Here is a 14,728-nt window from a genome sequence, read left to right as displayed (position 1 = left end):
AGGTTCCACAGACATGTCAGGTGTACTGAAATTATTGTGGAATTTGAGAAACAGTTTAGGCACACTATTTTTTTTTTTTTTTTTTTTTTACGAGTGGGTGTTTGGCTACATTTTTTTTTTTTCTATCCATGACCAACTTGAGGGGATTTTGTCTCAATTTATATCTTTGTGCAACTAGGACAAGACATGGGGAAGCAGCTGTCATTGGAACAGGAAGGTACAAAAGTTTTGGAAAAGATTAACCCATCCCCATTTTACTACAAAAAGGCCTTTTGATTTTGTTTGTGTCCCCACTGGAAAATTACCCATCACTTTCTGTCTTTGAAGAAACAAGTTGAAATCTTCTCGACAGACAGGAATAGTCCTGACCGAGGCTCTAACGCTGACACTATATCCAAAATAAAACAAATTTCAGCTGGAGTTGGCCTTTGTGAAGTCAGAACATGTGCTTTCTTTGAACACAACTGAAAAGCTTGAAGTTAGCAGCCAGCTGTAAACTTTTAAGGCACATTAGATTTAAAATTAGATGAACTTAAATATTTAGGGTAAAATATCTATATAGCTGGGTGAGACCAGGTACAGTAGCACACACACAATTTAAAGGCGGGCAACAAAATTAAAAAAGGCTTTTCCTTTCCCTCTGGATTTCCTGTATCCTTCAATTATATAAAATTTCCAGATCATCTTAGGCAACTTGCGTTCCTTTCGGACAAGCAGGTACAAATAAAAAAAACCAATTTGCAATACAAATGTAATCATTTTTTTCTCTGTCCACATTCAACAGTTTTTTCAAAGGTGATCTGTCAACCACCTGATCACCAAGTGTCCCATTCTTGAAGAAAGTCCTGCTGTTGCTGTTGGAAGTAGAAGTCACCTCTGGGGGGGTGTCCTCTGGTATCACAGTGATATAATCCTTACTTCGGTCATTCATTTCAATAGCTTCAAAATCTGCATCATTCCATTGCTGAACATCCTCCTCCTCTTCTTCCTCTAGGCCAGAATTCGAAAGTAAGGCCCTTCGGTCTTCACTTTCAACTCCATGCCACCGTTCCTTGTCCTAGTGGCCAAGAAGTGGCCAGTTTGTACATGACTGCAAACAATACAGCGGTCACAGCAGAAGATGCCAAGATTGTGTACATAAGTACTGGAAAAGCAGGCAACATTCCCTGAAGGTATCCTACAGAGGCAGGAATTGCCATTTCTCCAAGTGCTGCTCCAACCACAAATAAGGAAGCCGTCTTGCTTCCTATAGTCGTGTACTGCTGTGCCCAAGAGAAACCACTGGGAAAGGTGGTAGCCACAGATGCCCCATACAGTGCACTTCCAATCCAAAGGACTATGTGTCTTTTATAAAAGATCATTAAAGGTACAGATGCAACCGTGCAGCCAATCACACTAAGAAGCAGCATGGTGCCAGGATACAAAAATGTCGCAAAGCAGATAGCCAAACCTCGAACTGCAGCAAACCCTACCCAAAATATAGAGTTCAGCTCTGCAGCCTTATCATGATCCATTTCTGCCATAGTGATTGCGTAAGTAAATATGTATGAACCATAGGCAACTTCTGCACCAACATAGAAAAAGAAAAATAAGCAAAGTAGAAAGATGAGAGCGTTGTGATGCTTGGCTGTCCTTCCTTTTTCTTCTGAACCCTTAGTGGCTGATCGATTAGGCGGACTTTTACAGTACAAGATAAATAAAAATAAAGAGACCAGCAATATGTATGTGGCAATAACAATATAGGATAGCAATGACTTCTTAATTTCAAGAATATTAGGTACTTCTTGTGATGGGATCTTATCAAAGGGCAGAATTTCTGGAATTAATTTTGCCAAAATTGGTGCCAGAAGAGCCCCCAGAGCAAAACTGAAGTGTAGTGCCTGAACATGGGGTCCAGCTTCATCTCCCCAAGTGTTCAGAATGACAACATTTCCACCTGACATGGGAGAAGAAAATGATTACTAATTAATACATAAAAAACACAATCTCAGTAACAAAACAAAAAAAAAAAAAAAGTTAATTCAACATAATGCACTATAGCACGTTCCTTTTACAGAAATGTACACAAATTATGTTAATATAGTTACAAATTATGTTAATATGGTTAAAAAAAAAAAAAAAACGCACTTCTATACACATACAGCAGGTGAAATAAGTATTGAACACATCACCATTTTTCTAGGTAAATATATTTCTACAGGTGCTATTGACATGAATTTTTCACCACGTCGTTAAATAAATAACGCAATAAACAGCCATGGCCTGTATGCATGCTCACCACACAAGACTTCATTGCTGAAGAAAAATCATGATGAAGCTCGTTTAAAGTTTGCTGCAAAACATTTCGAAGAACCCATACCAACAGTGAATTTCAAATTCGGGAACATGGTTTGGGGCTGTTTTTCAGCATACATTACTGGCAGCAAACCATGTCATTGAAGTGAGGATGGATGGAAAAATGTACCCAGACATTCTTCATGAAAATCTGCTGCCAGGAGGATGGAGATGAACAAGGGTGGACATTTCAGCAAGACAATGATACCAAACACAAAGCCAAGGAAACTCTCAGTTGAATTCAAAGAAAGAAAATAAAGCTGTTGGAATGGCCCAGCCAGCCAATTGCCTGACTTGAATCCAATAGAAAATCTATGGAAAGAACTAAAAGATCAGAGTTCATAGAAGAGGCCTACGAAACCTTCAAGATTTGTGTGGAAGAATGGGCCAAAATCACACCTGAGCAATGCATGCAACTAGTTTCTCTATACAGGAGGCATTTTGAAGCGGTCATTACAAATAATTTTGTACAAAGTAATAAATAAATTTCAGTTAGCATGTTCAATATTTTTTTCCTGTGTCATTCCATTTTATTACACATAACTTAATTTTTGAACTTATTTGTTTTTTGTTGTTCTTTGTATGTATGGATTGATTTGGTTGTTACTGACATGTGGTGAAGATTTCATGTCATAACACCTTTAGAAATATAATTTACCTAGAAAAATGGTGACGTGTTCAATACTTATTTTACCCACTGTAAATACTCTCTTCAGAATATTAAGCACTTCACCATTTTGTAAAAGTTGTCCTTTTGTCCTTCTAATTCCAGAAAAGTTTGATTTTGCATATGTAATAATCTCCAAGTAATACTTGTTCTATATATATATATATATATATATATATATTTATGGTGGTATATCTAATGAGAAAAATGTCTAGGTCAGAGGTAGTCAACTTGAAAATTATAGAGGGCCTCTATTGGTGGTCAATGGCAGCAAAATTGAACTACCCCTCCCTTGTGTATTAGTGGTCAGTACCAGTGAAACAAATGTTTTACTAAACCCACAACAGTAAAATCAGTCTGTATCTGCAGTAAAGCATGCTCGTTCTACTCACTGTGGAACCTAAGGGGCTAATCCTCTGCATTGTGTAAAAAGGTGGTTTGATCCCGTTTTCCTAATTCTCCCCGTCTTCCACAGTCCCCAAACCAGCTTCTGATAGAACAGAGCTTTTTTTTTTTCTGGGATGATGTGATCAGCACAGGGCCAATCAGCACTGTTAAGACAGAGTCAGGTGTCCTGCAGCCTCAGAGGACAACCAGGGGAGAATGAATAACTCGTACTACAAGCTTTAACCAGTGTGCTGCTGGACACTGAGAAATCACAAGGCTGCTGTAACTGCTGATTAGAAATGGTATTTAGCAGTTTATATTTACTAAAACATTTGCATTTCTATGTACTGTGGGAGACCAGATATAGAGAATGAAGGGTCCTGGGTTTATTACCACTTTAAGCTCCACTTGCCCTCTGCATTGGTGGTCATGCCAGAGATAGTTAAAACACACACACACTGGTGATCATGGCAGTGAAAGCTACCCACCAACCCCCTCCCAAATTCTCTACCACTGCATTGGTGATAATGGCAATGAAAGTTAAAAATCCCATCAACACATGTCAAATTTTGGGTATCCCCTGCAACAAAAATTTAATTTTTGGTGAGATACTTCCAAAGAAAAATCACATCTAATGGGATGCAGACCCTGCCACTTTCCTCAGAGTCCTGCAAGTGCAGCAGCTGATTGTCTGTGTCTATGTGTAGAATGAATGAGAGTGACTCTATAATTATCAAACAAACAGCTATTTCTACAGAATATCTAACAGTATGAAACTGAAACAACGTTTGTTAAAAATCCTTTAAAAATTTACATTGATTGCCCTCCTTAAGACATCTAACTTCTACCTGGATTACATGGAACCCTAAGGTTCCTCCAGGGGTTGCTAGGGGTTCCTTGTAGTGTGGCTGATTGACCTCCCATCTGATGGGGCCTGCATATGTTCAGGTCCAATACCACTTGGCAAAGCCAGTAGCATGATACCAATGATCTCTTCAGTGGGTGTAAGGCTGACCACTATTGTGAAGATTGTATTCATCCTACACCAATGTAAGGGGCATTTCTTCCCATTGATCCCAATAAACCCCCGATTTTATTAAGGGTTCCCAGAGACATCAACATTTTAGGGGTAAATAGGTTAAGAAAGGCTGTCTTAAGATATATTTTCCCTGCATTTATTTAAAAACCAATAACCTGTAACAACTTGCAGCCATTTGTTATACACTATTCTTATAAAGGACTGTTCTAAATAACACAATAAAAATATTTATTAACGAACATCTTGATAATGATTTTTCCTATTCCTGTGGAATGTTAGAGGAGAATAAAGTAACCTGTATCCAAGAATCCCATTGAGGTGCCCACAACAGACATCACTCCAGTCAGAAGAATGGCCTTCTTACACCAAGGCAACACTAAAAGGCCTGTACAGGTCGCTAGCATGGATAATCCTGTTAAAGAAAAAAAATGATCTTTACCAGTAACACATTTCAACATTTTCACAAATGACAAAATTACATAAAAATAATGGAGTAACAAGTATGTATGTTTCTTCGGCTCTAAGTTTCAATGTTGGGTCTTGTTCACACATTGCACTTTCAGTCAGTCTGCAAACCATTACAATGTTAATGAGCATTGCATGTAATGTGACTGTAAGGAGTTTAGGAATAAGTGGACTTTTAAAATATTTTGGCTCCTTCAATATATCAAAATAATCAAAGATGTATGCAAATATGATTCTTTATCATTTTACTCGCACTTACGGGGCTCAATTCACAAAGCAGTATCTACCGCTTTAAGAACGGTGGTAAAATACCTCTTAGCGTTTTACACGAATTATTTTGCAATTCACAAAAAAAAAAAAAAACGCTACTAAAATACCGTATGAGCGATTTTAAGAAGTGATGCGGTATTTTAGTAGTGAAAGCTAGTGGTATTTTAATGCCGGCATAAGTCGGCATCCTTAAACAGTAAACAGCATTGTAAATATCATAGTTCATAGAAGCGAGCAGCTGCTGCATCCTTAAAGTGGTCATAACCCATAAAAAAAAAAAAAAGGAAGAGGATTCTGTTCCTTTAAACTTTAAAGGAACAGAATCCTCTTCCTTTTTTTTTTTTTTAAATAAGCCGCTGTATACCTTGTCTGTGACCACCCGCCTCTCTCGATCTGACAGCTACAACGGTTTAAAGCATGAACAACAGCACAGTGCTTGTGCTGTGTCAGTTGGCCCCTTGTGTTACATTAAATACCTGGCTGATCCTGCCTAGTTCTGCCCTCTAAACTGGCCACGGTTTATCATGAGTGGAGCCCTGACACCATTATCAGTTTATGTGCCTCCGTCATCCGCTGTCTATCCTCTGTCCTCCTCTCCCTGCCGGTCAGCTCCCCTCCTGCTGCTATCATAACGGAGTCTTCTTGCTACAATCTACAATATAATAAATGATGTGCCTCAGTGAATGTGTATTTAAAAAATAAGCCGCTGTATACCTTGTCTTATAGCGCCGCTCACGTGACCGCCTGCCTCTCTCTCTCTGCCTTCTAGCTAACGTCAGCTGAAGATTCTCAGCCCCTCCTGTTGTAGCTGTCAGATCGAGAGAGGTGGGTGGTCACAGACAAAGTATACAGCGGCTAATTTTTTTTTTTAAAACGTACACTGGGGCACACCATTTATTAGAACAGAGGAGATTGTAGCAAGACTCAGTGGCTTAACCACCACTTTAACAACCATAACTCTGCTGTCAGCAGGGTAAACAAAAGACAAAAAGACTTGAAAGCATTAAAAAAAAAAAAAATCGCACAGGTGCTCAAATACCACCAAAAGAAAGCTCTATTTGTGGGAAAAAAGGACAAATTTAGTTTGGGTACAGCGTCGCACGACCGCGCAATTGTCCGTTAAAGTAACGCAGTGCCGAATCTCAAAATAGGGCCTGGTCAGGAAGGGGGCAAATCCTTCCGTTCTTAAAGTGGTTAAAGCAAAACTAAAGGGTCAATACTTACCTGTCCAATGGTCCCTTGCCAATGCAGGCATCTTCTCCCGAGTGCCAGTCTTTTGGCCTCTTTATTGGCAGGCAGGGGGTGAGGTCACTCCTGCGCAGGAGCTAGTCATCCTAGCCCCCATCAGACCGGCCTGGCACTGTAAGCTCAGCTTCGCATGTGCAGCTCAGTTAACAGCACCTGAGAAGACAGCAAGATGCAGGTAGGGGTATTTTATTGCAGAAGAGATAGTGCATGTCTCTTCTAAAATAAAAGCCTGCTTACTTGCTGTTTCTTACAGCGGAACTTCAGTTCAGTTTTAACTATATACCAAAACAGTTACATTCAAGGCATGCTGTGAATGATAACTGTGTCACAGCCGCTTGTGCTTCCAACCAAACTATCAAAGCATCAAATGACTCGTTCTATTTGTATGGGTGTGATTCTTGCGCTGTCTTGGGAGATTTCTATGTAATCCTACCCTTAATGCGGCTTGTACTGTTACTGGTCACTGGGGGGGGGGGGGGGGGGGGGAGTACCGCGCTTCAGGGGTTATTATTGTAATGTAGTGTCTAATCGTGTAAATATATGTATAAATATAAAAAAAAAGTGCAAATATCTTCAATCAATGTATCTAAATAAATTGATTAATTAAAGTAGTGTAAAAAAATGTGTGTCTTTTATATATTCAATTATATAAAAAATATATATAAATATTTGTTAATAGATTCTTAAATCAATAAACTCATTAAACTCATTATGAAACTCAATCTAAGTTATGTGGATATTCAATAATGGGATGTCATACAAAATAATAAATCAATACGTATGTACATATATTCCTTGAATAAATATAAAGTGCTTGTGGTAAATGTGTAATATAAACAATTAATAAAAGGTGACAAGAGTGATCAATAAAGTGCAACGCGCCAACTAATAAAATGTCCAACTCCTACTGCCATACAATAATTCTGTGGGATCAATCACAAATAAATAATCAAATAATTCGTAATTGTGCTTAAGTGTCCAAAAACAATATTCAAGCTTCCTCTTCTGTGGGTCAAAATAAACTTTCTGGCCTGGCTATGGAGGAGTGAGGACGCACGTTGCCTGAGCTCCGCACCCGCCGCCACTTTCATCCAGCAACCCGGGATCCCCCGGCTCACAGCACTCACCTAGTGATGCCCCAGCACCACCGGACCGCCTCGCAGCCACCACGACCCGATCGGTCCAAGCAGGAACGCCTTCCTGCCTTCTTCCCGGAGACCCGTGGCAGAGAGGCCCGGACATCCAAGATGGCGGTGGCCGCACCAGCCTCTCCACACCTCGAGGCGAGCCCATCATGGAGCACTGACCAGGGACTCTCCCCGCAGCGGTCCGTGAGTACACCTCTCACCTCCACCCCCCCCCCCTCCCCTCAGGAGTCCCAGGGAGGGGGCTCTGAGACAGCTGGCTTTCTAGGTGATGGGGATTTGAGGAAGCACATTTGGGCCTTGCCTACTAAGGCTGACTTGGACAGGTTTATCACCAGGGTGGAAACTGCCTTTAAGGAGGACATTGCACAGCTCAAAACTGACACATCCCACCTGGGGTCCCGTTTGGAAACAGTGGAACAGAGACTAGATGCAGCCCTTCCTGTCATCTCCCAGCTTCAGGCCCGGTGTGTGGACCAGGATAGGAGGATAGAGGCCCCTTTTGAGTCAACTTGACGACTTTGAGAATCGCAGCAGACGCGGTAATATCCAAATCCGCGGTCTGCCTGAGGCTACAGCGCCGAGAGACATCATTCCCACTCTGGTTGATGTCTTCCGGGCCATCCTGGAACTCCCCGCCACTGCTCCAATTGAGATTGACGGAGCTCATAGGGCCCTGCGGCCTTCCTCACAAGACGTGGACAATCCACGAGATATCATATGCAAGCTCCACAAGTTCACTCTTAAGGACAGCATCATGCGGAAAATGCGCGCCAAGCCCTTTTTTGAATTTGATGGTGCCCGCCTGTATTTCTACCAAGACTTGTCCCGTCGCACGCTGATGCAGCGCAGGGCCCTGCGCCCCCTCCTGGAGTCCCTCCATGCTGCTGACATAACCTACCGCTGGGGTTTCCCATTCTATCTTCAGGCCTCCAGGAATGGGGTTTCGGCTACCCTCCGCACCAAGGATGATCTCCCTGAGTTCCTGTCCGCCCTAGACCAGGACCCTGTGGATTTTCCCGACTGGAGGAATGTCTCTAACCTCCCTGCAGTGACTCTGCCCCAGCCCTGGCAGTCGGCCTCTCGCAGGCAACGCAAGCGGAACTGCCCGCGCTCCACGTGTGAGCCGCCGTCAGCAGCCCCGGTTGAGGATCCCTGACCGGCGGCCCGGATGGCCCTTTGCATCTCTCCCCCTGTCCCTCCGATTTGACTGAGGCTCCTTGTCCCTACTGATTCTGCCCCCGGTCCCCCTAGCTCAGGCCCCTGTTGCTCTAGATTTGTGCTGGGTGGGACTGCTTCGGACTTGGGTATGGTTGGCCTGGACTCTTTTCACGGTCCCTGGGTTTGGTAACACACTAGTGTTGGGCTGGCGGGTGCGGGGTGGGCGTCCCCCCTTGTTCCCCCTTTTGTGTTTGGGAGCCGTGCCTCTCCCCCTGCATCTGTGGTTGGCCCATGATACCCTACCTTAACGGGTTCTATAGTCCCCTTTGTTGGACGATGGCTCCGGCCCAGGCTGTGTCCCCCTCGGGGGGCCCACCCTTGGTCGGAACCTTAGATGGTTTCTCGCCTGTCGGCGAGCTCTGTTTGCCACTCATAGTGGCCCCTGTATGTTTTTTGTGTTTTACATGTTTTCTCCTGGTCTTACATTCCTCTCACTTTTGTTTCCTCCCTATTTCTTTCGGTCCCCTGCCGTGCCTGCCACCTTGGATCCGCCCGCTGCCCTGCCTTCTGAGTCGAGCCTGCTGCCTCCTGTGGATCCTCCTCCTCCTCTTGTCTACTGATGGCGTCGCTTAAGGTAATATCATACAATGTCCGTGGTCTGTGCTCTCCGCATAGGCGCAACCGCCTGTGGTGGGAGCTGAAACGGCTCAAAGCACAGGTGGTCCTCTTACAGGAGACCCACTTCACCCCTAGATCTCTCCCGAAGCTTCCCTCCCACCTGTTCACTCAGTGGTTCCACAGCACCTCCCCGATTAGCAAATCCCGGGGCGTGGCTATTGCTCCTTACAGCAGGCTGAACTTTCCCATAAGCAGACAGGTACCCCCGACGCGCTGACTAAACCGGTCAAACTATGCCTCCTCTTCTCATGTCTTCTAGACAGGCATACCCGTGCCCGCTTGCGTCATGTCTCTCACAAGTTCTATGAACAGGGCAACAAGTGTGGCCGCATGCTTGCCCGAACCCTGCGTCGGAAATGTGCCCTGATGTGTGTACACAAATTACGCTCCCCTTCCGGCGACCCCATTATTAAGCCCTCGGAGATTGCTAACCAATTTCGCGCTTACTACGCGGACCTCTACAACCTCTCCGGTTCCACCACGGCGGACTCCCACGCGACTAAGCTGACGGCTATTAGGGACTACCTTTCTGACCATGTCTTCCCCTCCCTGTCGTCTGACCAGCGCTCTGACCTGGACGCTCCCATTACGCTGGATGAATTAGAACGGACGATACTCTCCCTGCCTAATGGCAAAAGCCCCGGCCCTGACGGCTACACGAAGGCCTATTACAAAACATTCCTCCCTCTCCTGCAGAAACCCATGTGTGACTATTTTAATTCGCTGGCCACAGACGGGGAGATACCCTCGGAAGCCTTACTGGCCCACATTACGGTGATTCCGAAGGCTAACAAGGATCCCACGGCTCCACAAAGCTACCGCCCCATTTCCTTGCTTAATGTGGATATCAAATTTTTCGCTAAACTCCTGGCAAATCGCCTGAAACATCTTATGCCCCAGATTATTCATCTAGACCAGACCGGGTTTATTGCCAGTCGGGAGGCTAGAGACAATGCCCTCCGGGCGATACAGTTAATCCACTGGGCTACCACCCGTTCTGACTCCCCGCCCTACCTGATCCTCTCGACCGACGCCGAAAAGGCGTTTGATCGGGTGGACTGAACTTATTTGAAGGGGGTCCTGGAGTCGTTGGGCCTGGGGCCGCACATGTTGGCATGGATCATGGCACTATACAGAGACCCTAGTGCTAGGGTCCGAGTTAATGGGTGTCTTTCCGCCGGGTTCCGGATCCGGAACGGCACCAGACAGGGGTGCCCTCTCTCGCCACTTCTTTTCGCCCTGGTCCTGGAGCCCTTTTTGGCTAAGGTCAGGGCGAATGGGGACATCAGAGGCGTGCGTGTTGGGACAATGGAGCATAAGCTCTCGGCTTATGCCGATGACATCCTGTTCCACCTTACAGATCCCCTGCTCTCGTTGCCGGTCCTGATGTGAGAACTTGAGTGATTTAGCCTGGTCTCCAATTTTAAGATCAATCTTGGCAAATCTGAGATTCTCCCCGTCTGTGTGCCTTCACCCCTGTCTGCTTCCCTGCGGGCCGCCTTCCCTTTTAAGTGGACTGACTCCTCCCTGATGTATCTAGGCATACAGCTTACAGACCGCTTTGACACACTCTACAAGGCCAATTACCCCCGCCTCTTGGCAGACATCAAACAGGACCTCCTGCATTGGACCAAAACGGCCTTCACCTGGTTAGGAAGGGTAAACATTATTAAGATGAATGTTCTCCCCAGGGTGTTGTTCTACCTCCAGATGCTGCCTATACCTTTGCCTCGTAGCTTCTTCCGCCTTCTGGACGGCCTAATTACGGGTTTCGTCTGGAATGGTAAACGCCCCCGCATTGCCCTGGCCACCCTGAAACGTCCTAAACACTTGGGAGGCCTTGGCCTTCCGGATGTGCGACGTTATTACCACGCTATTGTCCTTCAGCGCATCCACAACTGGCGCTTCCACACCCGCTCCAAGCTATGGGTCCCTCTCGAAAAGTTAATGGCGGGCAGGAATCTTTCCTATGCCCCCTGGCTTTCCCGGGAATACCGGGGGCTGTCAGACAATGTCTCCCCCCTCACGGTCCACGCGCTGAAAGTGTGGGACCATGTGAATAAGCTCCTGGACCTAGCGCCTCCTGTTTCCCCGCTGGCCCCCCTGGGGGGTTACCTCTGGTTCCCCCCGGGGGAACAGATGGCCTTTTTTGACCCCTGGGTGGATGATGGCAACGCCAGTTGCGGGAAACTGATGGAAGGTGGTAAACTCCTGTCCTATGACGTCCTGAAGGCACGTCACGGCGGGTCCCCTATGAATTTTTGGAGGTACAGGCAGCTTCACCATTTCTTCGCTGTCCACGGCCCAGCGATTCGTCCTCAGGCAACTCTTACACCCGTTGAACGTCTGTTCATTCAGGACGACCCCATCCCTCACATGGTTTCTGAGCTGTACCAACTATTGGGAGCTGCATCCTCCGCTTCTGCGCCCATATGTACTAGGCTTTGGAAGCGGGACCTGGGAATGCAATTTACTGCTGCCCAGCTTTCTTGTTTTTTCCAACTGACTCACTCGAGTTCGGCGGACTCTAAGATGCAAGAAACGAATTATAAGCTACTGACGCGCTGGTACCGAGTGCCGGCGGACTTGGCACGCATCTACCCCTCGGCCTCCTCCGCATGTTGGCGAAACTGCGGCGGTACCGGTACCCTGCTGTATCTGTGGTGGGAGTGCCCGATGATCGCCCTTTTTTGACGTCCGAGACCAGGTCAAAACTATCCTGGATCTGGACGTGCCATTTAGCCCCCTCCATTTTCTCCTGCACGTGCCCTGCATGCCGCTCAGCCGCTATAGACGTAGCTTGCTACCCCATCTCTTCAATGCTGCGAGGAGACTGATTCCGATTTATTGGAAGCGGCCGCAGGTCCCAGGCAGGGCGGAGTGGGGGCAGATGGTAGACACTATCCGAGATGCGGAGGACTGGGTCGCTAGATGTCGTGGGACACGGGAGTGCAACGACTCGAGGTGGCAGCCTTGGGCCGCTCACTCTGGTGATCTATCCGCGTTGCCCTCGAGCCTGGATCATGCCCTGCTGGTGTTGGTCGACCCTTCCCTAGCAGCCCTTCCCAGGCCCAGCCCTTAAGACCCTTCCCGTAGGCTGCCCTTGGCCCTCAGGTGGACTGGAGGATCCCACGGGGGCGCGGCATTGGCAGTGCTCCTGATTCTGGCAGGTATGCTCTTCTTTCCCCCTTCCTTCTTCTTCTTCCCTAGGCTCCTTTCTTTTTCTGCCTCTCCTTACCCCTCCCTCTGGTTTCCTCTCTCCGGTATCCCTGTTTCTGGATTTCTTCCTTGTTCTTCTTCCCTACATGCTGCCCCATCTACCTCGAGTGGGCGATTATTGTTAGTGTTTTGGAGGGTCTGCCGGAGTTAGACACGAGGCGTCTTCCTTCCCTTTGGCCCCTCCGCCCGCAGAGCTGGCCCTAGGTCGACACGGCTCTTCTGTGTGGTCCCTCCCAGTCACCTACTGCCCCCCCCCACGGTTAGTTGGGGGAGGTTTGAGGTGCCTGGGGGGGGCAGCGGCTGGGGTCGTCGACCTGGGGGCGGTTTGATGGAGGATGATGCCCCCCTCCCCCGGCGGCGTGCTTCCGCTTGGGGCTCCCTCGGGCTTGCTATTGCACCCTCTGGGACCCGCAGACATCTGATGCTGACCGCGACGCGTAGCACCCGGCAGGCCGCCCTCTTATTTTTTCCACTGAATGATGGTTTGCACTATGATGTGTTGATGCACGCTGCTTCTTTTTCAATATGTTATGTACCATATTGCACTTTTATGCCCCCTGGGGTGCGGCTCTGTTCTGCTGCTTCCCCTACTCTGTATTTTTGTTGTTGATGTCTCATTTTTGTCTGTTCTCATGTACACTAAATAAAGATTCATTAAAAAAAAAAAATAAATAAACTTTCTTCCACCTTTTCACCTTGTGAAAAAACAGTGCTCATTACTTACAGGTGTGCTACCTGCTGACCTTAATAATGTAGGGAATGCGCTTTTTAGTATATTGAAAAGCCAGAACATCTATCCTCTCATCTTATATCTCTGCTCAGTCAAGCATGGGGGATGTCAGTATAATTCCTCCTTTCCAGGGTATTGCTTCCTTATACTCCAATACCTCCTCGTATTTCAAACAAATAAGGCCAACATAGTGTAGTAGTATCAAGCATTTATTTTAAAGAAAAAATGTAGCAACTCATAGTTAAAATCTCTACAATCAGCTTGTATGCCGCAGGACTTCTCTCCGTGTCCCGTAGGGCCGACACAGCATCGGACGTGATGTTACGGGACACGGATTCAATGCCAGAAGCATGACTTCTGTCATTGTATCAACCAGGTATGAGAAACACTAGGACACCTACAGTGTTGTTCAAATTTACTACACTTAGCCTTTAACCACTTCCAGTAAACCGACGTACCTGTATGTCGGCTTGAAGAAGTGGTTGTACAAGAGTGATGCCTGCAGCTGCAGGCATCAAACCAGTACCCATTTTTTGGGCCGGTGGTCGGCTTTCTGGTGATAAACGATGCTGCTTAGCAGCTGCTCGGCCGTTATCCCAGCGAGAGGGAAAAGGACGTCAGCCCCTCCTCCCGCTATCGCTCTGCCTGGGTCTCCCGTCCCACCAGGAGACCCGAGCAACCAGCTGTCACATCTTCCGGCTGGTTAGAGTGCCAAACAAAGCAAGATTCGGCTTCAATCAGGTCTCCAATCAAGTAACCCGGAAGCGACATAACGTCCCTCCCGGTTTACTCTGCTGCCAACCGCGTCAATTTAAAAAAAAAAACTGACAGTATTCAAAAATGCCAATTTCGCCATAGCTAAAGATTCCTTGAAAGCTCAGTGGACTTCCTTGGCCAATGATCCTGGAAGAGAGGGGCAAGTTTATCAGTATAATTATTTGTCTTTCAACAGACCTACAGTATTCGCTTTAAAAAAAAAAAAAAACCTGTTTTGCCATATTCAGGGCAATGCAACAGAGTTGCTTTACCCCCCCCCCCCCCCCCCAAATCCCCAACAGCTATACTTACCCCTTGATTTACTCCAGCACTGCTCTGTTTAAAGCCAGGAACCAAAGAAAATACCCAGTGCTACCATGTATGGAGAAGCATGTGACACAGACGTGACCGCACTGGGCAAGCGTGATATCACAAGGGAATCCACAGTCCTGTGTAAGCTAGGACTTCAGCAACTTTTAGCATATTGTGGTATCTTTCACTCTCAGAAGGTGAATTGAGAGGTGGGTCAGTGAAATTAAGGTAATTATATGCTGCTGGGGAGTTGGGCAATAAAGGAACCTGTTGCTCTCCTGCCACTCTAAGCGAACAGATTAGCCCTATGTAAGCTG

General features: G+C 46.5%; 1 protein-coding gene across 1 annotated transcript in view; it reads right to left on the bottom strand.

The window, feature by feature from the left end:
• Positions 1–593: 593 nt before the first annotated feature.
• The window catches only part of LOC309549076 (sodium-dependent glucose transporter 1-like), a gene marked incomplete at its 5' end in the record, with an annotated part of 39,414 nt that continues 25,279 nt past the window's right edge, over positions 594–14,728 (bottom strand). The window contains 3 exon segments of the mRNA XM_082249078.1: positions 594–1,057; positions 1,059–1,936; positions 4,723–4,839. Of these exon segments, the coding sequence (XP_082105204.1) occupies positions 686–1,057; positions 1,059–1,936; positions 4,723–4,839 (1,367 nt within the window). The 3' untranslated portion in view covers positions 594–685.

This window comes from Pelophylax lessonae (genome assembly GCF_965119305.1).
Source record: "Pelophylax lessonae genome assembly, chromosome: 3".
NCBI classification, from domain to species: domain Eukaryota; kingdom Metazoa; phylum Chordata; class Amphibia; order Anura; family Ranidae; genus Pelophylax; species Pelophylax lessonae.
Note: the sequence above shows the minus strand (reverse complement) of the source record. Positions and strands in the feature narration are given on the sequence as shown.